Source organism: Miniopterus schreibersii, assembly GCF_964146895.1.
Source record: "Miniopterus schreibersii genome assembly, chromosome: 12".
In the NCBI taxonomy this organism is placed as follows: Eukaryota; Metazoa; Chordata; class Mammalia; order Chiroptera; family Miniopteridae; genus Miniopterus; species Miniopterus schreibersii.
In genome coordinates this window covers 35,936,463-35,958,870 of record NC_138112.1, presented here as the reverse complement: position 1 = coordinate 35,958,870, position 22,408 = coordinate 35,936,463, and the positions used below count along the sequence as shown (strand labels likewise).

Here is a 22,408-nt window from a genome sequence, read left to right as displayed (position 1 = left end):
TCCCATCATGGGGCTGGATTGGGCAGTGGATTCCAGAACCAGGTGAATGGGGAGAGAGCCTCAGCCCACTTTCTGCCTAGAGCAGGGCCTCACTCCCAGGGGGAAGGCTCGGAGATTTGACTGAGGACTGGGGTACTTGTCACTGGTGGAATAACTGAGCTGACTGCACAGCTGCTCCTAGCTTTTCTAATTAACTCTGAAATCAGCCTGGGCAATAGGTTTGGAGATCCCAGGGTAATTTTAAAAGAAATTCAATTCCATTGCCATACATTGGTACCCATATGTACAGGGTTAGCCTGTGGGCTATAGGACTAATAGGAAGGAGTTCCTGACCCAGGAGCCCCATCTTAGAACTGAGGATCAGAAAAAAGGAGGCCAAGGAGGAAGAGGGAGGCTTATGAGGGATGAGGGAGTAGCTGGAGCCTTGAAGGACCAGCCGGGCCTTGACAGAAAGAAATGGGGCCAGGTCCTTCAGGCAGAGAGAACAGGGAAGGCAAAGCCTGTGATGGAAAAGCCCTGGTGCAACTGGGGCCCTATGAAAGCTCCCTGGTTCTGGAGACGTTGGTGGGTCCTGGGGAGTCTGGAAGACCATCCCTGAAAGGCTGGACTTTATCCCAGGCAGCAATTTTCAAGCTTTTAAGAACAGTGGAACCCTTTCTTCTAGAGGAATCATGACACACAACTATAAAATATGTCAACTTGGGACCTTGTTGATTTAAGCAAAGGTGGGAGTGTGTTTGCCCCCCTTGACCATATCTCTCCCCATGTGCTTCTATGGCTTCTATGGAGCCCCTTAGGACTCAGGCAGAGATTCTCTGTTTGGGTCAGAGGGGCCCTGCTGGAGGGGTTTAGGGCCAGACAAGACTTTCCCTTCAGCTTCTCTGCAGGCTCAGAAGTTCAGCCCAGCCAGGCTCCCTGGGCAGGGACAAACCCTGTTGGGGGCCAGTTTTCCACAGGGAGCCAGGCTGATGGAGCATCCCCCTTGGGGCTCCTATGAGCAGGCCATGCCCCCCACCAGGCACCTATAGAGCTGGGCTGTGCCCAACTTGATCAGGAGGATGACCTGTCAGCGTGGTGAGAAGACACTGATTGCCCACTGCTGCCACCTGGGAATGTACAGGCCCTTTGAGAGAGATAAGAGCTGGCAGCCAGCCATGCATCCAAAGGAACACTGTGTGGCCCAGCCTGGTCATTGATCAGGGACAAGTAGAGACATGTTCTCTAGAGGCCCAGGAATCCCCCTGACTCATCTAGGTTGAGGTAGTTTAGGTTAGAATCAGGAAGACTTCCCCAGAGTTTAGAATGAGTAAAATGAGCTCTGTCTGAGCCTGGCAGGTTCAAGGCCCTTCAGGACCCAGGCTTTGCCCACCTCAGATGCCAGCCTACCTGGCCCACCACACAATGTAGGCTCCCACTTCTTTGGCCACCAAAAACATAGGATGAGTAGGAAATTGTCAAGCATAAAGACTGGGGAGGGAACACCTGGCAGAGAGACCAGCACATATGGATGCCCAGGGTGTAAGTGTGATGGGTTGAGGAGCTACTGTAGTCAGAGTGTGATATGGTTGGGGAAATTTGATGCTGGTGGGTCAGCAAGAGCCAGGCCATCCATCGTGTCAGGAGTCAGCCCGAGTGCTCGTAGTTGATACTGCATCCAGATGTGTTGGTGTAGTGGTTAGAACAAACTGGAGTTGGATGGTTTAGGTTCAGATTCAGCTCTTCCTCTTTGCTGTGTGACCACGAGTAAATACTTAATCCCTCTGTGGCTCAGTTTATGCATCTGTAAAACAGGCATGATAATGATGGCTCCTATTTATAGGGGTTTTGTGAGATTTAAATCTGATGCCTGTGGTGGCTGGACTGGACCACTGACCAGTGGGGGATCAGTGGAAATCATGAAGCAAGCTGGAAGGTGAGGGAGGGTGGTGGCCTGGCCTGGCTGAAGAGGAGCCCCAAGGATGGAGAGAAGTGGATGGGGTCACCAAGAATAGCCTAGGGTCATCTTTGAGAGGAGAGGGTATAGTGAGTTCCTGAGGGAGGCTCAAATTTTGCCCCCAAGGCAGTTGCCTGTAGGAAGGGAGCTAAGGGGCTCTGCAGAAGTGGGGTGGGATTCTGTGGGCTTGGGGCTCTGCTGGATTCTCACTGGTGGAATTCCCACCCCACTGTAAATTTGCCTTGTTTCCAACCTCACTTTACAGATAGTATCTATGGCCAAGAAAGGGGCAGGATTGCCAGGACCTAAGGAGGGTTTGGGGAGCCTGTGAAGGACGAATTGACAATTCTCTGCAGAAAGGGCCGGAGAGCCAAGGTCCTTTCTGACTGCAGTGTGGACAGGGAGAGTGTCCCTGGAGGGCATCACAGATGAGATTGGGATTGTCCAGAAGGCGGCCAGTTAGGAAACAAGCCTCCAAACTCAGGGTCCCAGACCAGGCCCACCCCCTCTTCATTCAGTCTTCATTCACTGGGAGCCCCCTTGGGACCTGGTCCTATTCTATGGGGGGGGGCAGTACCCAGACACATGCATAGATGAGGACACTGGCGGTGATCAGGATTGGGACAGAGATGCCCAGAGACTGGAGGAACCCAGGGGGTGTCCCCTACAGAAGGGCTGAAGGGAAGCCTTTGAAGGATGAGGAGGAGGAGGGCTGCAAAGGCTGAGCCATGAGCCTGGAGCAGGCAGCAGGGGCCAGATTGTGAGGTGACATTTTAAACAGTTCACTCTGTATATTTTAAAATGTGAATAAATAATATATTCATGTGGTTTAAAAATATCAAAAAGGGTAGAAAGTCTCTTCCCACCAGCTGCTTAGTAGTACCCACCTGGCCCCACCTGGGACACCTCGGTATTAGTTCTCATTACTCCTATATTCAGATACCAGCAAATGCACTGTCTTTCCCCCACTTTCCTCACACACGGCAGCACACTGTCCCCACTGCTCTCCATACGGCATTGCTTGCAGATCTTGCCTTAGCAACACTTTCAGAGCTTCCGTATTTTTGTACTGCGTGATCATAAAGGATATTTCAGTTATTTTCCATTTGAGGCTGTTACAAACAGTGCTGCAGTGAACAACCTCATTCATAACTCATTTGTATAGGGGCTGGTGTTTGTTGAGGGCACCTTCTTAGGAGTGGAATTGCTGGGACAGAAGGTATATGTGATTCTAATTTTGATGCTATCCACAGGGGTCCACCAAGACACCTGGTTCCCACAGCCTCACCAGTAAGACCTTCGGGTATTTTTCCAATCTGATAGGTGGAAAATGGTACCATAGTGTCTTTTAATTGGTACTTATCTCATAATGAGTAAGGCTGAGCATCTTCCCACATTTCCAAGAGACATTTGGTTTCCCTTTTCTGTGAACAGTTCATACCCTTTGCCTGTTTTTCTGTTGGGTTGTTGGCCTTTTGTTTTATCAATTTTTAGGAACCTTTAAATACATGTTAGGGAGGTTAGTCCTTTGTTTGGGTTATGAGTTGCAGATATTTTTTTCCTGACTTGTCACTTGACTTTTGACTTTGTTTACGGTGTATTTTGGCCATGCAGAAGGTTTCATTTTTATGCGGTCTAATTTATCAAGCTTTTATTTTATGGCTTCTGGATTTGGGAGTCATGATGAGAAAGGCCTCTCCCACTCCCAAGGTTATAAAGCAATTTCCTCATGTTTTCCTCTGGCGTTTTATGTTTTCTTGTTTTGTTTTACATTTAAAGCTTTGATCCATTTGGAATTTATCCTGGTGCATAGTGTGAGTTATGGTTCCAACTCTATTTTTTTTCCCAGCCAGCTGGCATTTTAAGCTGAGAAACGACTTGGTCAGAATGGGAGTATCTTTCTGGGGTGGGGGCAAGGGCCAGCTGGAGGAGCCAGCTGTGGCTGCTGAGGGCTAAAGTGGGGTGAAGGGAAGGGCTTGGGGCTGTACCAGTATAACATGATGGACAGTTGGAGATGAGGCATAGGCTTGTGGCATAGCATTCCCAAATCCTCATCAGTGCTGTGTGACTTTGGACAAGTCCCATCCCCTTTCTGGGCCTAGAGTATCATAGCTGAAGGGGCCCTGGAGATCACCCTGACCCCAGGGCTGACTGTGTGGGAGGAGGTAGCCAGCAAGATAGTGATGTCCTTAAGGTGGGGGCACAGAGGATGGCCACAGATCTAGCACCCATTCAGGCTTGGCCAAAGTGGAATGGGGAGGGAGGCTGGCAGCAGAATTCACTGTGTTCCTGAAGTAGGCAGGAGGGAAGGCAGAGAGGGCAGGCAGGGCAGCCATTTAAAAATACCCACCACAGCCCAGCCAACATGGCTCAGCGGTTGAGCATTGACCTATGATCCAGGAGATCAAGATTCGATTCCCAGTCAGGGCACATGCCAGCAGGGGGCGTGCAGGAGGCAACCGATTGATGACTTTCATCAGTGTTTCTCTCTTTCCCTCCCTTCCTCTCTCTGAAATCAATAAAAATATATTTTAAAAAATAAAATAATAAAATAAAATAAAATAAATAAATACCCACCACAGCCTGGCACTGCAATCAAGGGTGGGAGCAGGGCCTCTGCCAGCCCTCCAGATCCAGGAATGCTCAGGATTGCTGGGGGAGCAGCAATAGCCATAGCCATTCTTGAAGGTCCTCTTCCCCCCACCATAAAGCAGGCATCCTTGTCTTATGCCCCCTCCAGTGGAGAAGTAGGGAAGCCAGAGTGGACAGACCCCACCACCACCACACACCATAGTCTAGTCCTGGTACTACCATGAACTTGCTGTGCCACTAGGGGCAAGTGCCTGTCCTCTGGGGTACCTATACATCAAAGGGGTCAACTGGCCTTGCTTTGGTTACTTCCCCCAAACCTAGCCCTTACCCAGGTTCCAGTTTGGATTAGATCTGGAAAGAGATCTCGAGGTCCATGCCTCTTTGCCCTTTACAGATGGGGGAACTGAGGCCATGGAGGGGACCCTGACCCCTGCCCTTCCTTTGCTCTTAGCTTTCCTGGGCCTCTGGACCTTCCTCCCTGCCCCCAGCATGGCCTGTATCAATTCCCTGCCCCCACTCCTGGGCCCCAGTGGTCAAATTCCAGGGCTGCCATTGCTATGGCAACAGCCAGCCAGCTCATAGGGCCCCTCCTCTGAGGGCTTTCCACCAGGCTGTTGTCCAGGGAGGAGACAGAGCCTCCTGCCCCTGGGGGACTGGCGGGGTTGGAGGTGGAGTAGGGAGGAGGTCAGACCCAACTGGTTGCTCACGTGTTTTCCAAACAAGAAAATGGAAAAGGCACAAAATGCTGCCAACAAAGGCTACTCTGTTATCCCAGAGACAGTGGAGGGTCAGAGGTGGTCGCCTGGGCTGAGGGCAAGAGATCCACCCAGAAAGCCTCTCCCAACCTCTCACCTGGAGAATCACCCCAAAGAAGGGTCTAAGACCAGAGGATTTAGAATGGGAGATGGATGATCCTAAGGTCGCCACCATCCAATTCTAAGGCCACCCAGGGACTAAGTAAGGGGCCCAGCCCAGCTTGGGCTTTCTCCCAAGCAAACCTGCCCCATAGTAGGAGCAACCATGGAGAGGGTGAGATCCTTGGTCCTGGGGGTATGCAAGCAAGGGCTGCCAGGAGATACTTGCCCTGGGAGGGGGCTGGCCCAGTCATCCTCTGACATGACTTCTAAGGTTCTATGGTTTTTCATAATAGCCAGTATTTATTGAGAGCTCTATGTTCCAGGCAGTGTGCTAAGTAAACCCTTTACATTTTCTATTATGTAGATGAAGAAACTGAGGCACAGATGTGGGCTTCCTAGAGATCGGAATAGCCATCAATACAGGGTGATCACTGGCTTTGCCCTCCTTTTTCCAGGGACCTGGCCCACTGTTAAATACTGGTGTATGGTATTTTGCTTTCAGCCTTTTCTCCTTGCATGTGCATACACATGTATATTTCATGATGTTGAGATGGTATAGCATGTGTTTCATGCTTCTTTCATTTCTTATTACACTGAACATTTCTCCTTGGCATTTTAGCTCCTTAAGTGCAGATTCACTCTGCCCCATGGTCAGTTCCCACTGTTGTGAAGAAGGCAAGCAGTGTGAGCGTCCTCCTCGGCCCTTCTCGTGCTGGGGTCCTGGGCTACTATCTGGGTTACTCCCTTGGGCTGGAACTTCTCCTTCACTGTGGAATAGATGTGGATATTCTGCCTCCTCAGCCCAGTGGGGGCAGGAATCCTGTCTGCTATGAGACTTTGAGCCAGGCTCTTCCCTCTACCCATCATCCTCTTGTGTAAAGCAGGGTAATAATAGCGCCCGCCCAGGAGGCTTAACTCGAGGTTCAGATAAATACCTGTAAGCAGCACGTGGAAGCCCCTCAAGAAATATTAACTCCTATTTGTATGCCATTGCTCTATTCCTGTACTCAGGTACAGGTTAAGTGATTTACCCAAAGTCCCACAGCAGGTCAGTGGCAAAGGGGGGTTTTGAGCCCCAGCCCCACCACCTCTTTAGTCTTGAGAACCTGAGCAAGTTATGGCTTTTCACTGAGCCTTGCTTTCCCCACTGAGTTGCTATGAAAATCTGATGCAATTAGGCCATTCAAGCCTTTTGTAAACTGTGAAGTGCTGGGTGATACCACTTATTGACAACATTAAAACTAAGCCTAGAGAGACTCTGAGGTTTCAAGACTGCAACTCCAGAAGCCCAAGATGCTCAGAGAAAGAGGGGAGTCAGCAGATCTGAGCTATCGGGACAGCTTCCTGGCAGTGGTGGCTCCAGTTCTGGGGCCTCGGGAGAGTGGGGCCTAGACCTGCTCAGGCTGACCTTCAGCTGTGAATCTTGTGCAACACACACATACACACACACACATGACTTTCTGCCCTGACACTAAGGCTGGTCATTAGTTGCTAATAGAGAGCAAAAAGGCTTAGAAGCCAAGGCTGCCTCTGACCCGCCCAAGGCAGAGGCCACTCCTGTCAGCATGGCCCAGTCTTGGGCTTCTGGAGGCTGGGGTGGAGGGACCTAAGCAAGGCATGGTCACTGTCACTGGTCATCTCCACCACCCTAGACTTGTCTCATGTGATGTGGGGCGGGGGGGTGGGGGGCTTCCCTGGGCTCTGGGTTGGGCCACAGTGACTGACTGATGGATGGAACTTGCTCCTCTCCTGGGAGTGTCCCCTGGGTCCTGGAATAGGGTAGGGGCAGGGAAAGTGGGGGGCACAATGCCTCTCAGCTGGCTGGGCCCCTTTGGACAAAAGCTATAGTGGAAGAGCCCCAAAGGCCTGATTCCAACCTCAGCTGACTTCCTGCTGCCCTGGGGGGTCACGAGACTTTTTCCTCTCTGGACCCTGGTGCCCATATATAAAATAGGAAGGAATGTGCACATTCATAAAACTGATACTTGGTGTCATCCATCCACTAATTCACAAATATGTACCAGGCTCCTACTGTGAGCCAGACTCTGTTCTAGGCATGGACACTGAACTGTGTGAGCTCCGAAGGGGAGGGAGCACCTCTGCCTTGTTACAGCAACATCCAAGCCTAGAACAGAGGTCAGATTACTAGGTTAATAGGAGCTGATAACGCTTCAATCTTCCCTGGGCCTTTGGTATCTGAGTAGAATTTCTGGCACTCTGGTAAGTGGGGAAGATGGCCTCTTTTGGCTGTGGGGGGCTTTGAGAGACTACAGGGTTATATCTGTGGCTCAGACAGGCCCTGCCCCCCTCTTCCCTGCCTCTTAGCTCCCTGGGGCTCTGGCCTGAGGCTGGTCTGGCCTTTCCCAGGGTGCCTGGCCCATAGCCCAGTGAATCATCTTCCGCTCTAGAGGCAGGACACCCCATCCCACCCCAACAACACACATACAAATGTAGTCCCCCCCCCAATTTGTGCCTGTGTCCAAGGGAGGGAGGGAGAGAACAGGAGGGGCTGGACACAGACACTGGATAACTTCCGTTCTCACGATCCTTCACCCCAACCTCCCTGCAGGCTGGAGAACTGGGTGGATGCAAGGGAAGGGAGCTCTCCTTTGCAGAGCACCTACTGTGCAGTAGGTGTTCACCCTCATTTTTCAAGTAAGGAAGCTGAGGCTGAAGGGAAGTGATGCTTGTAACAGCTAGAAGGTAATGGTACTGGTCCCAAACCACATGGGCCCAATTCCCTGTGCAGTGATCTATGATGAGCAGGGTTTACATCCTCACTTCACCAGCACATATATGATGAGCAAAATTTAAACATTTTGAATGAAATAATTTTTAGTACTGGGAGGGGAAGACTCTGGAAGCTGATCTCATCCACAAATTTTGATCCAGGGCTGAGACCACAGGCCAGACCACTATTGTGGGCAGAAGTGGGTGGGTGCATTTCCTGGGAGCTAGGGTTGCCAGATTTAGCAAATTCTACCCTAAGACTTCATCAGATTCCCAATGGTATCCCTCCCTCCTCTCAAGGGTGGGGCAAATTGCCCCCTCAGACTCAGATGTGGAACCCAGAAGATCTGGGTTTCTGTTTCTCTGCCTATAAAATGGAGGTGATAGTCCCAGCCCCTTGGGCCCTGGAAGTGAAGATGTTCAGAGCTTACTAGCTCATCAGGAGATGTTTTTCACATCTGTTGGGGTCTGTCGATCCATCTGCCCTCTACCCCCCCACACCCCCCCCCCACACCCCGCTTTCGGCCATTATCATGACATTAAAGAAACTCCTCCTTCACAGGCTGGAAGATCCACCTGTATCTTCTTGAAAATAAGGGAGAGGGGGCAGGAGAGAGGAAAAGAAAAGGGGGGAAACCCAAATGTAAAAAATACATGTTAAATTCAAACCACATGCACCATAGCCCCTGCCATGCGGGCCTCTGCTGCCACCTGTGGGACATCTGGTAGAATTTCAGTTTCTGGAGCCCTAGCCTCCTCACAAAAGCCAGAAGGCTGAATCCTGGCAGGAAAATCAGGGAGTAGGATCAGGTCCATCTCCCATCTCTGGGCATGACCTCATTGACCCACCTCCTTCAGGGAACCTGGTGGGGAATTTAGAGTACCTGAACCCTACCCCCGATTTGTTCACTGAGAGGGAAGCTGAATCCGAGAGTGGGGAGCAACTTGGCTAAAGTTACAGAGCAAGTCAGTCAATCAACAGGTATGTATTGTGCACCTACTGTATGTAGGGACACAGCTGTGAACACAGAGACCTGGTTTCTGCCTTTATGGACCTTCTAGTGGGGGTGGGGAGGCAGACACAGAGACCTCCCTCCTATTTCATTTGTCTATTTCCAGTCATCCAGGGAAGAGTATACAGCCCACCACCACCCAACACAAGGTGCTCTGGGGTTGGCTTGTTTCTTCAGTTATGTGCTATGTGACCTTAGTGAAATCACTCAGGCCTCTCTGGTGTGCTGATTACCAGGAGTCAAATTCCACATCAGACTTTATAATCTCAGGCAAGTTGCTTCACTTCTTGGAACCTTTGTTTACTCATCTGTACTCATCCTCCTTTCAGCCATTAGGGACAGTTTCTGGAAGGGTAGTGAGATTTTATAGTGCTGCCAAGGTTGGGATCCCAGCCAGATCTCTCCAGGCTAATGGATGAAAGCTGGGTCTATGCAGAAATCATCTCCTTGCCTCACTTCTCCTGTCAGGACTTTAAGGACCTGGGGTTCTTATCCCAGCTCTGCCACTCACTGGCTGCATGACTGGCTTCTTCACCTTTCTGAGTCTTTCTTCAGCTCAGTAGTTCTCACTCAGAGTCTCCTGCAATTGCAGTCAGATAGTGGCTAGCTCCTCATTTATGTGCTCTGTGACCTTGGTGAAATCACTCAGGCCCCTCTGGTGTGCTGATTACCTGGAGTGAAGTTCCACATGAAGACTTCATAACCTCAGGCAAGTTGCTTCACTTCTCAGAGCCTTTGTTCACTCATTTGTAAATGCGGTAATGGTAATACATAACTCAGAGGACTGGTGTTAGGGTTAAGTGAAGATTAAAGCGGCTGGGCTGAAATCACCTTAAAGGCTTCCTCACTCACAAATCTGACGATTCTTCAATCCGGGCTGTGAGCTGGAATACCCAGCACGTGGCCGCTGCATGTGGCCTGGGCTTCCTCGCAATGTGGCAGTAGGTTTCCAGAATGAGCAACTCAAGAGCACTATGGAAGTGCAGTAAAATCTCGATATAACAGACTAATTCGGGCCAGGGGGTGTCTGTTATATTAAAAAATTGACAAATTAGTTTACCTGTTTTAATTATGTAGACACATTTATGTATAATTAAAATTAAGTATGTGTGAAAAGTTTAATTTCACAGAAAATTTTTTATGTGTATTACAGTAAGTTTAAATTTATACTGAATAGATCTAGTAAATGCATGCATTCACCAGTCACCGCAAGTAAACAAATGTACGTGGCTGGGGCGTGGCTTAGCGCAAGAGGCAACATCGGCCCCATGCGTTAAAATTGCTGCAGAAAGTCACGCCACGAGACAACAGAACCAATTACCATGAGTGATGCAGTGTGATCACGTGCTAATCATTCCCTGAACGTTATTTACAAGTGGTGACTCTTGAATTTAAAGATGTAGACCATAGTTGTAGACATGTAATATTTATTTATGTTGGCGAAAGTACTATAGTATTTTTTCCAACATATGGCCTATTTGCTAAAATTTGTTAAAAATAACAGTGAATTAATAACAAAAACAAAAATAACCTGTTGACTTAACTATAAGCAAATCTTAGTTAAAAGCATTTTAAAATTAGCAAGGTGTGCCCGGCCAGGGGTGGCTCAACCTAGGATCCAGGCGATCGGGGTTCTATTCCCGGACAGGGCACATGCACCAGTTGCGGGCTCGATCCCCAGTTAAGGGCGTGCAGGAGGCGGCCAATCAATGACTCTCTCATCACTGATGTTTCTATCTCTCTCCCCCTCTCCCTTCCTCTCTCTGAAATCAACAAAGATACATTTTTTTAAAAAAAATTAGCAGGGTGTCAACTTTCCCATACGACATATGGACTGGAAATTTTGTCTGTTAAATCCAAAGTCCATTAAATCGAGGTCTGAAAAATTGAGGGTTTATTGTCATGACATTTGTATGGCCTAGCTTTGGATGACACATAGTATCCCTTCTGCTGTCCTCTGTTGGCTGAGGCAGTCACAAAGGTCCACCCAGTTTCAAGGAGAGGGGACCTAAGCCTCATCACTGTATGGGAAGAGTGTCAATACCTCATTGTCAGAAGAGCACATGGGATGGAAAATACTGTTGTAGCTATCTGAGAAATGCAACCTGCCACACCTCCCTGGGATGATTATGTGGATAAAATGAGTGTGATGTGAAGTACTTAGCCCGTGCCTGGCACATAATAAGTGCTTGGCAAACAACAGCTATAGCTAGTTACTTTGGGTTATTATCAAAGTGTCCCCTTCACTTTCCAACTCTGCCACAGAACTACATGGACCATCACCCACAGACAAGCTGTGCAGTAGACCACTGACAGGCATACACAGACACATGGATGAGTCCACACAGATGGGACACATGTCATGTCAATTATAGTCCCACCTCCAGGTACACACAGAGACCCACCTAAGCAGGACAGTGGCCTTTTACAGGAAAGACCTGAGGCTCCTTAGGCCTTTGATCTCCCTTTTCAGTTCCCAAAGCACATTCCCCAGAATTCGGGGGCCTACCCGGAACAGCCAGTCCCAAGGGAGCCCTGTGGCTTGGACACTGCCCTTGCAGCTGCCTATGAGGCCTGGGAACTCTTTGGAGCCTTGAGAGGCCCTTGCTTCCAGAAGGGAGGGTTTGTAGGGAACAGGCTATGACGTGGGAATGCATAGGGAAGGGACTGATGAAGGGAAGAAGAGGGAAAGGGTCTCAGGAACAAATGAAGGCATTGAGGCCCCAAGAAAGGAAGCATCTTGCTCAAGGTCACATCACGAGTACATGGTAGAGCCAGAATTTGAGCCCAAGCTACCTGGCTCAAGTTTGCTTTCTTAATCTTTATACCAAGAAGCCCCTCTTTTGGAACTTTCGTCTCATTTACGAACCTGAAGGACATGAGGAGGGCAGCGCCATCAGTGAAATGGATAGCCCATTAGGTTGGGAACATCCAGTACTGACTCCATGTCCGTGGACATCAGTGGGGTCAGGAACGTCAGATGGTCCATCTGGGCTGTTAGCCAGGGCTCGGTTCCCAGGAAAGAGGATCTCAGCATTGCCCATGGGCAGCATTTTGTTTTCCACCAAAACCATCCTGGGTCAGGAAAACCTGTTTATGTCACTCTCTCAATACAAATGAGGCTAGAAAAAGGCAGCTCAGGCCACCAGTGCCCCATGGAGGCCGAGGGGAGGTGGAGAAGTGCTCTCTCAGGAGGTGGTGGGTTTAACAACATGGAGCCTATAAAGAAAATAAAAGCCCCGCCAGACTGGCTCAGCTTGTTGAGCATTGTCTCATGCACCGAAAGGATACTGGTTCAGTTCCCAGTCAGGGCACATGCCTGCGTTGCGGGTTTGATGCCTGGGTTGAGGGTTTGATTCCTGGTCTAGAAAGTGGGGAAGGCAGTCAACCGATGTTTCTCACATCAGTGTTTCTCTCTACCCCCACACCTCTCTCCCCATTCCTCTCTCTAAGCATGTCCCTGGGTGAGCATAAAGGGAAAAAAGAACTTGGAGCCCAGCAGGGCGTGGCTCAGTGGTTGAGCATCGACCTAGGATCCAGGCGATCGGGGTTCGACTCCTGGTCAGGGCACATGCCCAGGTTGTGGGCTCGATCAGTGGCTCTCTCATCATTGATGTTTCTGTCTCTCTCCCTCTCCTTTCTTCTCTGAAATCAATAAAGATATATTTTAAAAAAGAAATTGTCTTAGAAAAAAAGAAGTTGGAGCCTGGAGGCAGCCACTGGGCTCCTTCCCTTTCCATTTAGGTGACTTCCCTGACCCTTAAATGGGGGAGTAACAATAACCAGCCGTCCTTGATATAGGGCTGCTTTGGGGATTAAAGGAGCCAGGATTTGGAAAACCCTGGGATGCCTGGCACCTGACAAATGTTCAAACAACATTAGTGATTGTGAGGATTCTAAGATTATGGAGTTCCCAGTGTTCCAGTTTTGGGAACCCTGGGGCCCAGACTCTCTCCTGACAGGTATTTATATACACCCACGCAGATATGAAAGGCTAGAGCCCTTTGCCCCAGAACCTGCATTTCTCCTTCATAACCTGCATTGCACTTCTCATTTCTTTTTCAATTTCTACACAAACTTTGTGCCCAGCAGGGCACAGTACTCTTTTCTTACCTTTAATCCCCAGCACAGTGCTTGGTACATAGTAGGTGCTAAATAAATATTTATTGAACTAATCAACAAATGAACAAAATAAAAACTCAGTGAACTATTTACTATTGAAACATGTATCTGTGCATCCATTCTTTTGTCATTCCATTCATCATTCTGTTCATCCATCCATTTATTATTTATTGCTCTATCGTCATGCCATCCTTTCATTTATTCAGCCATTCATTACCCATCCATTTGTCCTTCCATATGTCCTTTCTCATCACTGGGTCCCCAATTGGCCCAGCACCAGCTGCAGGACCAAGTGGCCCCAAGTGGACAGTGTCCCAGTGCAGAATGGGAGTGTGTTCAGAGGCAGGCAAGCAAGGCTTTGGGCTTCTGTCAGAGATGAGGAAGCTATCAGCAGACTGGGTGGAAGTAGGGAGGGTTAGGTATTCCCAGGGCTGGCAGATGGTTGGGGGAAGGGGTGTATGTATTGTGGTGGGGTGTGAGGTATGGAGAAGGGGGCTGGGTAGGCCTTTACCGAGCACCTCATACATTTATAAAAACCATTCTGAGCCAGACCTACCCAAACAACTGCAGAGACCCAAAAGGAAAAAATCAATGCCTGAAACAGGAGCTCAGAGGAACAACAGAACCAGACCTCCACAATGTGTTCCCCAGCCCCCGCCACAGCTCCCTCACCTTGACAGGCTCCAGGCTCCAATGTCTGTGATCTGGACACCCTGATCAAGCAGCTGTGTACTCTTGGTCCTTCTCTCAGCTTCCTTTCATACTCCCACCCATCCTTTTGTTGCCATGGCAACATGCTCAGATCTAATTAGCCATCCTTAACGAAGCATCAGAAGCTAGCAGTGCCTTTGGCACCAATCCCCAACCCCTTCTCCAGGCTGGGCACTCACATACCTTTGAATCCCTTGACCTCGGGACCTTGTTCAAACCCTTCCTCCTCCAGGAAGCCCTCCCTGAATACCCTCTAACCCCTAGGCAGAAGTGACTCCCTTTGCTGAGCCTTATGAGTGTTGCCTGGGAGCTCCTAGATGCCAGCCAGAGTGGATTCATCTCTACAGGGCCTGTCCTGCTGGAGATGTTGAGGGAATGGATACACTTCACTAACAAGCCCAAGCTATGCACCACCTCCCAACTGCTCAGGAAATGAGGCCCTAGGTCATATAGCTGGAGAGAATCAGATGGGGAAGAAGATGTTCTGAGAGAAAGCCAAATGTGGGTTCAGTAGCTCTAGTGATCAAGCAATGGGGCCGGGGGTGGGGCCTGCTGACCACTGGCCCTCATGCTAGTGTAGGATTATCTTTGGTACCTGGCTCTTTGGACTAGAGCATGGGGTGTGTCCATCCTCCTTGCTCAAACCATAACTCAGTCAGCTGGCCTGGCTGTCCCAGTTCCTCCCCCCATATGCTCAGCCCTGAGAGGAGAGGGAGGAAGAGCAGGCCTCACCCCAGGGAAGCCCACAATCCATCCCAATCGGAGGATAAGAGGTAGGACTCACTGATTTTCTTAGTCCAAACTGGAGGCAGAGGAGGACCCTTGCTCCTTCCAGGGGCAGAAGGGGCTTGGCAAGAACCCATTCACAGAAGATGTGGTGACCAGGTAGGCTGTAGATGTCTAAGGCTCCATGCTGCCAGTGCACAGATTGCTGGGCCCTACTCCAGAGTTTTAGACCAGTAGAGTAGTTGGGGTGGTGGTGGGAGCTGAAAATGTGCATTTCTAATACATTTCCAGGAGGCACTGAAGCTCTTGGTTCAGGGACCACACTTTGAGAATCACCGCAGAGTGGGACCAGAAGGGTAGTTCAGAGCACACACTCATGCCTTCATTCATTCTTTCATTCAGCAAACTGACTCGACAGTTACTGTGGGCCAGGCCCTCGTGGAACCCAGGGGAGACAGACAGGTTCACTCATTTATGTGGCACAAACTTAGCACTTAGCAAGCACCTATCAGGTGTCAGGCAGGCTCTACCCCCTAGTGCAGGCTCTGGGAGCTCACCAACCTCTGTGTGGTGCTCACTGCATTGGGGCCTACTGCCAGGTGGGGGTCACACCAGTTCTCTGGGGATTTTCTGTTCCTGTTTTTGTTTTTGGCTACTTGGGAATTGTTGGGGAGTTAAAATTTTAGTGTTAGATATTTTAGACTCTGAGCTGGCCAGTGCTGCCAGGGCTTGTATCCTACCTTCTCAGGAGAGGATGAGGAATGATTTCCTTGGATGGGGGTGAGGGTGGACTCACCTGGTTGAGGGTTGAACAGGAGGAGGGGAGACAGTGGGGCAGAAAGGGATAGGAGGCTTCAAGGGCCAGCAGGAGAGACTGAGCCTGTGCCATGAGGATGCCAGGGAAGGTTTGTGAGCAGGGAAGTTTGGGCTGGCTTGCTGTGTGGGAAGAAGGGAAAGGGAAGAGTTATTGGGGATTTATTTATAGCCAGCATCTAAGTGCAGAGTGCTATGGCTTACAAAAGGGACATGGACTCTGTCTGCCAGAGGTAAGCTACAGTTCCCAGGGATGGGCATCAGTCTAGTAGTTGCTCAAATGTATAATTACAGACTTTGACACCTGATTAAGAAAAATAGAATCTTTGAGAGCGCAGAGCAAGTGCACCTGACCTAATCTGTGGATCAGGAGGGCCTCCCTGAAGTAACATTTGCACTAAGACTAATCTTAAAGGAAAAGAAAAAGCACTTCCAAGGGAAGGGAGAAGGCCTGGGCCAAGACCTTGAGGCAGGAGAGACCCTGGTCTGTTTCCAAAAGTTAAAACATAAGTGACTGCAGGTATTAAGCAGGGGAGAGATAGGTTGGGGGGTGGTGAAGTCAGGAGATCTCCACTGTGCAGGAAGTCCAGGTACAAGCAGGTTTGGAGGAGGGAGTCAGTAAAGGGTTTGGTGAATGTGAGAGCCCTCAGTACACTAGGGGAGCATGAAGTCTGAAGTTTCCTGGAGCTGAGTCACAATAGAGGGGTCCCCCAGTCAGCTGAGGGAGGTATCAGAGCCCCCTGGTGGGGGGTGGGAGCCTGTGCAAAACAAAGTTCACCCTGCCCCCCTCCTGATTAAGGGGTCTGGGACAGATTCTGACATCACCTGGGATTTGAGGGACAGGTGTTTGGGGGGTGTAAATGCGTGAGCCCCTCCCCGTGGGGGTGGGGGCAGGAGATAGGACTGGAACCCTCCAGGACTGTCTCAAGTACAGGACACTGGTCAGCTGGGTGGGGTGGGTGTAGGGATTACTCAGGGTGGGCCCTTTCCCCTGGTAGCCCTCTCTATCAGGCCCAAGTGCTTGCCCCAGGAGGACAGTGTCAGTTTTCAGGCATGTGCCTTTGTGTGCATCTCTAAAAATGTTTGTGTCTGGTTGTAGTGCTGTGAACGTGGAACCCGTGCAACTGTGTACTGCACTGGGTTGGGTTCATGCCCGTCAGGGTTTAGGTTTGTACAGGACTGTGTTGATGCGGGTGCACTTGGCACTGACCCACACGTGGATACGAATCCAGGCTGGAGGGCAGGTTTCCTTTATGTGGGCCTGTTTTGCGTAGGTATGTGCATGCCCCAGTGTGTGCCTCCATGGGTACAGGTGTGGACAAAAAGTGCGTGTCACCAAGTGTATTTGCTTTTGTCCACGGGTTTGCACCGACTTGTGTGCTCAGAGGTGACGAGTCAGGAGGAAGACGCAGCTGAGCGAGGGACCCGGTTGGGCAGCCCTGTGCGTATGGGGGTAGATGGGACCGCGCGCAGAGGGCGGGGCTTCTCCACCCCACACCCCCGCCACGCCCCCACACCGGCCCCCCTCCGCCAGCTGCGCGGTTAGCGCCTGGCTCTCCCTGCGCACTTGCAGAGCCTTGGAGGTAACAGCGCCGCCGCTGGCCAGGCCCGTAGCGAACAGATCGACGCTGGAACTGACGCTGTGACCGCCTCGGTGGCCTGGCTGAGCCCCTGAAGGGAACAGCGGTGGGAGGGAGGGGGCCCGCAGATCCCCGCCGCCCCGGCGTCCCCGCCCAGGCGGCTGGCCGGCCGTATGCTGCAGATGGTGAAAACCCTGGCCCAGTTCACCATCGCGCTGGAAGACATGCGCGATCTGGGCCCGGTCGCCGCCTCCGGGGAGCCCACCGAGAACAGCGGCGCTGATGCTGAGGAGCCTGGGGAGACCCAGGTACCAGGAGAGGGAGGGACAGCCAGGGACCTGGGCCAAAGCCTAGAACTCATCTGACCCCGGACGGCGGGGGGAGGGGGAGACATGGGCAGATGCTGGACGCAGGACCGGAGACGTAGGATCAGGCACACCAGCTGCCTGGCCCCAGGGCTGGGGGCTCAGTGATAAGTGATGCGGGCAGGGAGAATTGAAGATGTGTGAGGAGCCCTGGCAGGGGTGGAGTGGCTGGCAGGGCACTGAGGTTTGGTGCCACCAGGATGCAAGCTTAGGATGGCAGAAGGGCTGGCAAACTCAGCTGGGGTGGGAGGCCTGGACCCTGAGACCCAGCCTTGGCAAGACCTAGCAGTACTTAACACAGCGATATAGATCAGCATGGACTAAGAGACCCTTGCCAGGGGTCTCCTGGGTTCAAGAAGGGGAGGTTTTCCAGCCTCCCTGTCATGCCTGAGGGAGTCTCCAGGTGTATATATACGTATGTGCTGGGTGGTGGTGGTGCAATTTTCCCCCCACTCCTTAAAATCCTCTCCCTGCCACTGTACTCACTGGGCCTTGGAGGAACCATGCTGTGATGGCAATGGTGGTATCCCCATTCCTGGATCAGTATTTGGTCCCCTGAGGGGGATGAGGAGGCTTCCAGGGGCTGTTTCCATGGCTTTGTGTCTCCGCCTGGATTCTTCCCTCTCCCAACTCCAGTGGGGGCTGTGGTTCTGTCTTCCTCCCTGTGCTGTGTTGTGTGTTTCTCTCTCCACTGCCTGATGAAGGCCCCAGTCCTCAGCTGGGTGACTTGGCTGCATTTTTTGTCAGTTTGCAGGGTACCTCGCCTTTATGGCTTCTCTGTGTATATGTGTCTCTGTCTTCATGCCATGTTTATTGGGGTCTTAGGCTTTGGGTCATGATGTCCCAATCATACTGGTAGGAGAAACCCCCCTCCCTGCATCTCCCTGCTGTATCCCTTCAGCCCCCACCAGCTCCCACTTCAGTGCCCCATGTAGTGAAGGGCTAGGGCTGGGCTGTTGAGGGATGATGGACTCTGGGGGGAGGCTGGGCCTACAGAGCTGTTCCGCCCAGAACAGGTGGGCCTGCTGATCTGGTTGACAGCTGCATTGCCCATCGCTGCTTCCCCTGGGTCCCCCACCCCCACATACACTCACACCCGTGTCTGGGCACGTGCAAGAGGGTGCTCATGCAGTGACAGGGAGCTGGCCTTGTTTTCTGTGCCTCTACCTGACAGCTGAGTGACAGCCTGCTGTGCTTTTTAGCAGGGAGGAGGCTGGGAAAGGCAGACACTGCAAAGTCAGCCTCCCTGCATGAATTGCCCCAGCCCTCCCGGCCATCAGGCCCAGCACCAGCCCTGCCTCCCTCAGGAGGCCTCCCTGCCCATGACCCTCACTGCTGAGCCTGGCAGGGCTGGGGAGTAGTGGGGGAGGGTGGCCATGCCACTTAAGGCTGGACCTGGCCTGGTCCTACTCTCAGGGAGCTCTCTGTCCAGCAGGGAGATGGACATAAGATAAATAGCCTCACTGAGGTGGAGGAAGAATGGATCTTGCATACCCAGTGTGTATGGAGAGTGCTGCTCTGCTCCCTGTATCTTTGTTTTCACAGTTTTGAGAGGGAGGTATTATTCCATTTTATAGAAGAGAATGTGGAAACTCAGGTGGTTAGGTAACCACCCAAAGTCTCATAGCTGGTAAGGTCCAAGCTGGCTGGTCAGTCTGGGCAAGAACTGTGGGTGCTGGGGCCCTAAGACTCAGCCTGAGGCAGCTGAAGAGATGCTGGTCCTGGCCGTGCAGGACAAAGCTGTAGCTATGTGACCTTGGGCAAGTCATGTCACTTCTCTGACTTGACTTCCCCACCTGTGAAGTGGAGATGACAGCACTTATGTCCTAGAGCTATGAGTGTGAGGCTGAAGTGAGGCCATATCTGTGAAATGCTGACATGTCCCTGGTGGAAAGGGGAGGGCTGGGTATCTGGGCCTTTCCTTGGGAGGCTCTTCTGGACCTTGATGCTCTCCCAAACTCTCCATCCTAGGGTGGGCCCAGCTCATGCTCTCTCCTACTGGAAGCTGCTCTGATTTTTTTTAAGGGCCTCAGAAGCACTGAGAATAGATGGTCTGTCTGGAGCAGGGGGCTCTGAGGCAGGGCCTGGTGCCTTCTCACCCATCGGAGCACAGGGCTGGAGGGGGCATCATTCACCACCCCAATTCAGAATTTCTGGCATAGGAGCTCACTTTTCTGAGTGTGTTTCATTATAGGTCTGACCCCTGATTCCCTGGGTCAGAGGTTGGGGGACCTGAGGTAGGCATACCACAAGCCGAGGGGTGATTAGTGGCTGGAACAGGCAGGCTGGGCAGACCTGGGCCTCGGGTCTACTCACCAGACATAGACTCTGGGCACAGCAGTGACCAGGGCAGCCCCGCTGGTGATTCCCTACCCTGAGGGCCTTCTTGGGCTGGGGACTGGAGGGATGCTACAAACATGGACACCCACCATGGCATTGCCACGTGCACTCAGATCAGCAGGCCTTGATAGCTGGAGCTTGAGATAGGGTTCAGACAGACAGATGCTCTGGGGAAGCTGTGGCCTGGTAGGGAGAGTAGAGAGGGAAGAATAAGCCCCAGAGATCTGGGGCCCAGAGGAGTTAGGGGCCTTGCTCAGGACCACTCCAAAGACTTACAGGAGACCTGGAGTGGAGTCTCTGCCTGGGAAGAGAAGCTTTGGGACTGCTGCCATGTGGGAAGGCTTCCTGGAGGAGGAGTGGGCCAGAGGCATAGGGATTGGTGGTGAAGGGCAGTAGTAAGTGAATCCCAGGGAGTTGGTCACAAAGAAGGCATTCCAGGCTGGCTTCCAGCAAAGTCTTCACACAGAACAGGGGCTGCCCTGTCAAGGATACATGCCCTGTAGGTCCTGTGGTGTGGGTTCAGAGTCTGGGCAACCCCGTAGGGACTCTATAATGTAGATCATCAGGCTCTCAGGATGGAGGCATTGGTGCTTGGGTCTCCTTTTCCTCATCTTTGAAATGGGAAGAATAATAACATCTACCTCACAGGGTGGTCAGAAGGGTGAAATAATATATAATGCTTAGAACAATGCCTGACACAGAGCAGGGCACAGTTAACCTTTTTTAATGAGAGAACTGGGATCCAGCCTTGTCTGAGAGTGTCTGAATCCTGCGCCCTCCTGGCTGTGTGACCTTTGGCGCCAACCTCATCTCCCTGGGCTTGTCTTCATCTGTAGCAGGGGGTAACAGTTCCCACTCTCAGGGATGGTAGGAAGCCCAACCAGGTGGAGCCTGATGCCATAGCACTAAGCCTGAAGGTGGGGTTTTCAGAATTGGCAGCTGGGGGGGAGAACCTGGGGGCACCCTCCTTTGCCAGTGTGAGAGGTTATTGATTTTTTGAGTTCTCAGAAGCCCAGCAGGGGAGCCCAAAAGTAAACAGATCTCTAGATCTGGGACAGCCCTGGGTGCTGGGTGGAGGAGCGAGGGGGCAGAGAGATGCAGGGCAGGATTCTCCCTGCAGTAGAAGCACGTGAACAGAGACCTGCCCTAAAGGAGGTGCAGGGCACCTTGGGGGGCAGCTAGCAGGCCTGGATGGTGGGACTGCAGGCCTTAAAGACCAGGGAGAGGGTGTGGATGTACTCTCTGGGCCCCTGTGCACTGCTCACCCTTTACCTTCTGTTCCCTCAGGACATGCGGAAGCACGTGACCATGACCCTACTGGACACGGAGCAGTCATATGTGGAGTCACTTCGCACCCTGATGCAGGTGAGGCTCACGGCCTGCCCAGGCCCCCGAGGGCAGCCATTCTGAGTAGGAGGCTGTCAGACATTCGGGAACAAACCCATTTTAAGGACAGGGAGCCGAGGTCAGAGAGGAGAGAGGAATGACCCTGGGTCACACCACCCCTCCATAGAGAGCCCCCTATGTGACTGTCCCAGAGGAGGAAGCCCCTTCCAGGAGAGGAGAGAATACAAAGGGGCCTTAATGAGGCCATCCCAGGCTACCCCAGGGCAGGTGCCCCCTCTACCCCAAGGCAGCCCCAGATCTGAGCTGAGATTGTGAAGCCCCTCTGGTGTACCTGCTCTCTCCATTTTTTTCATGGACTGAGAAAATATTTGTTGGATGGAATGAAATGTCGAGCACCTCCAGGGGCAGGCAACAGGGATAAATAAGAGAGGCAAGTATATAGGCACTCCTGAAGCATTGAAGGGACAACTGTGAGTCAGGGGGTCAGGAAATTTCCCCTGGAAGAGGTGCCGGCTTCCTCATGACCCATCTTCTTCGCAGCAGGAGCAGCATGTACAAAGTCCAGTAAGAAGCCTGGCACACTCAGAGGTCCATGTGGCCAGCACAGAGCACAAGGGGTTGGTCCTATGGTGATGCTGAGGGAGCCAGCAGGGGCCACATGGTGGAGCCTTGAATCCCAGGAGGAGGGTTTGGGCTCTCTCGAGGGCCTTGGGGAGTCAGTAAAGAGCTTTGAGCAGGAGCAGTGTGTAGCCTGACTCATGCTTTACAAAGTCTATTGATTGCTGGGAGGTGGGTAGCAGACGAGGAGGCCAGGCCAAAGCCACCGAGGACAGGCGAGGGAGCAGAGGCTGCAGGGAGAGAGAGTTGAAGACAGACATTTAGGAGGTGGATTGGTCAGGCCAGGCCTGGTGACTGGTTGGATGTGGGGGGTAAGGTGGGGAGCCCAGCATGATGCCTGGGCTCCTAGCCTGGGTGACTGAGGCACTAGTGTAGCCCCACCTGGGAAAGGTAGAGTGAGATGGTGAGTTCGGGTTCAGAAATAAGGAGTGGGGGTCTGGGAAAGCCCAGGAGCCAGGGTGCACAATTGGGTCCGGGGCCCAGGATGGAGAGAATTGATCTCGGCTGAAGTGGGGCCTGGCACTCACAATTACGGATGAATTTATTCAAGCCACCTGGGCAGAGTGAGAGCGAAGGGTAGAAGGTAGAGCCCTGGAAACATCCAGAGTGTTGATTCACTCCACAAACCCGCACCGGAGCACCTTCGCACCATTCTCTGGGG

At 51.8% G+C, this 22,408-nt stretch overlaps 1 protein-coding gene across 1 annotated transcript in view; it reads left to right on the top strand.

Moving 5' to 3' along the window:
• The window catches only part of ARHGEF17 (Rho guanine nucleotide exchange factor 17), a 58,149-nt gene that overhangs the window by 16,844 nt on the left and 18,897 nt on the right, over positions 1-22,408 (top strand). Inside the window, exon 2 of the mRNA XM_081155707.1 lies at positions 21,070-21,147. Coding sequence (XP_081011833.1) covers positions 21,070-21,147 — 78 coding nt within the window. The remainder of the gene's footprint in view (positions 1-21,069; positions 21,148-22,408) is intronic.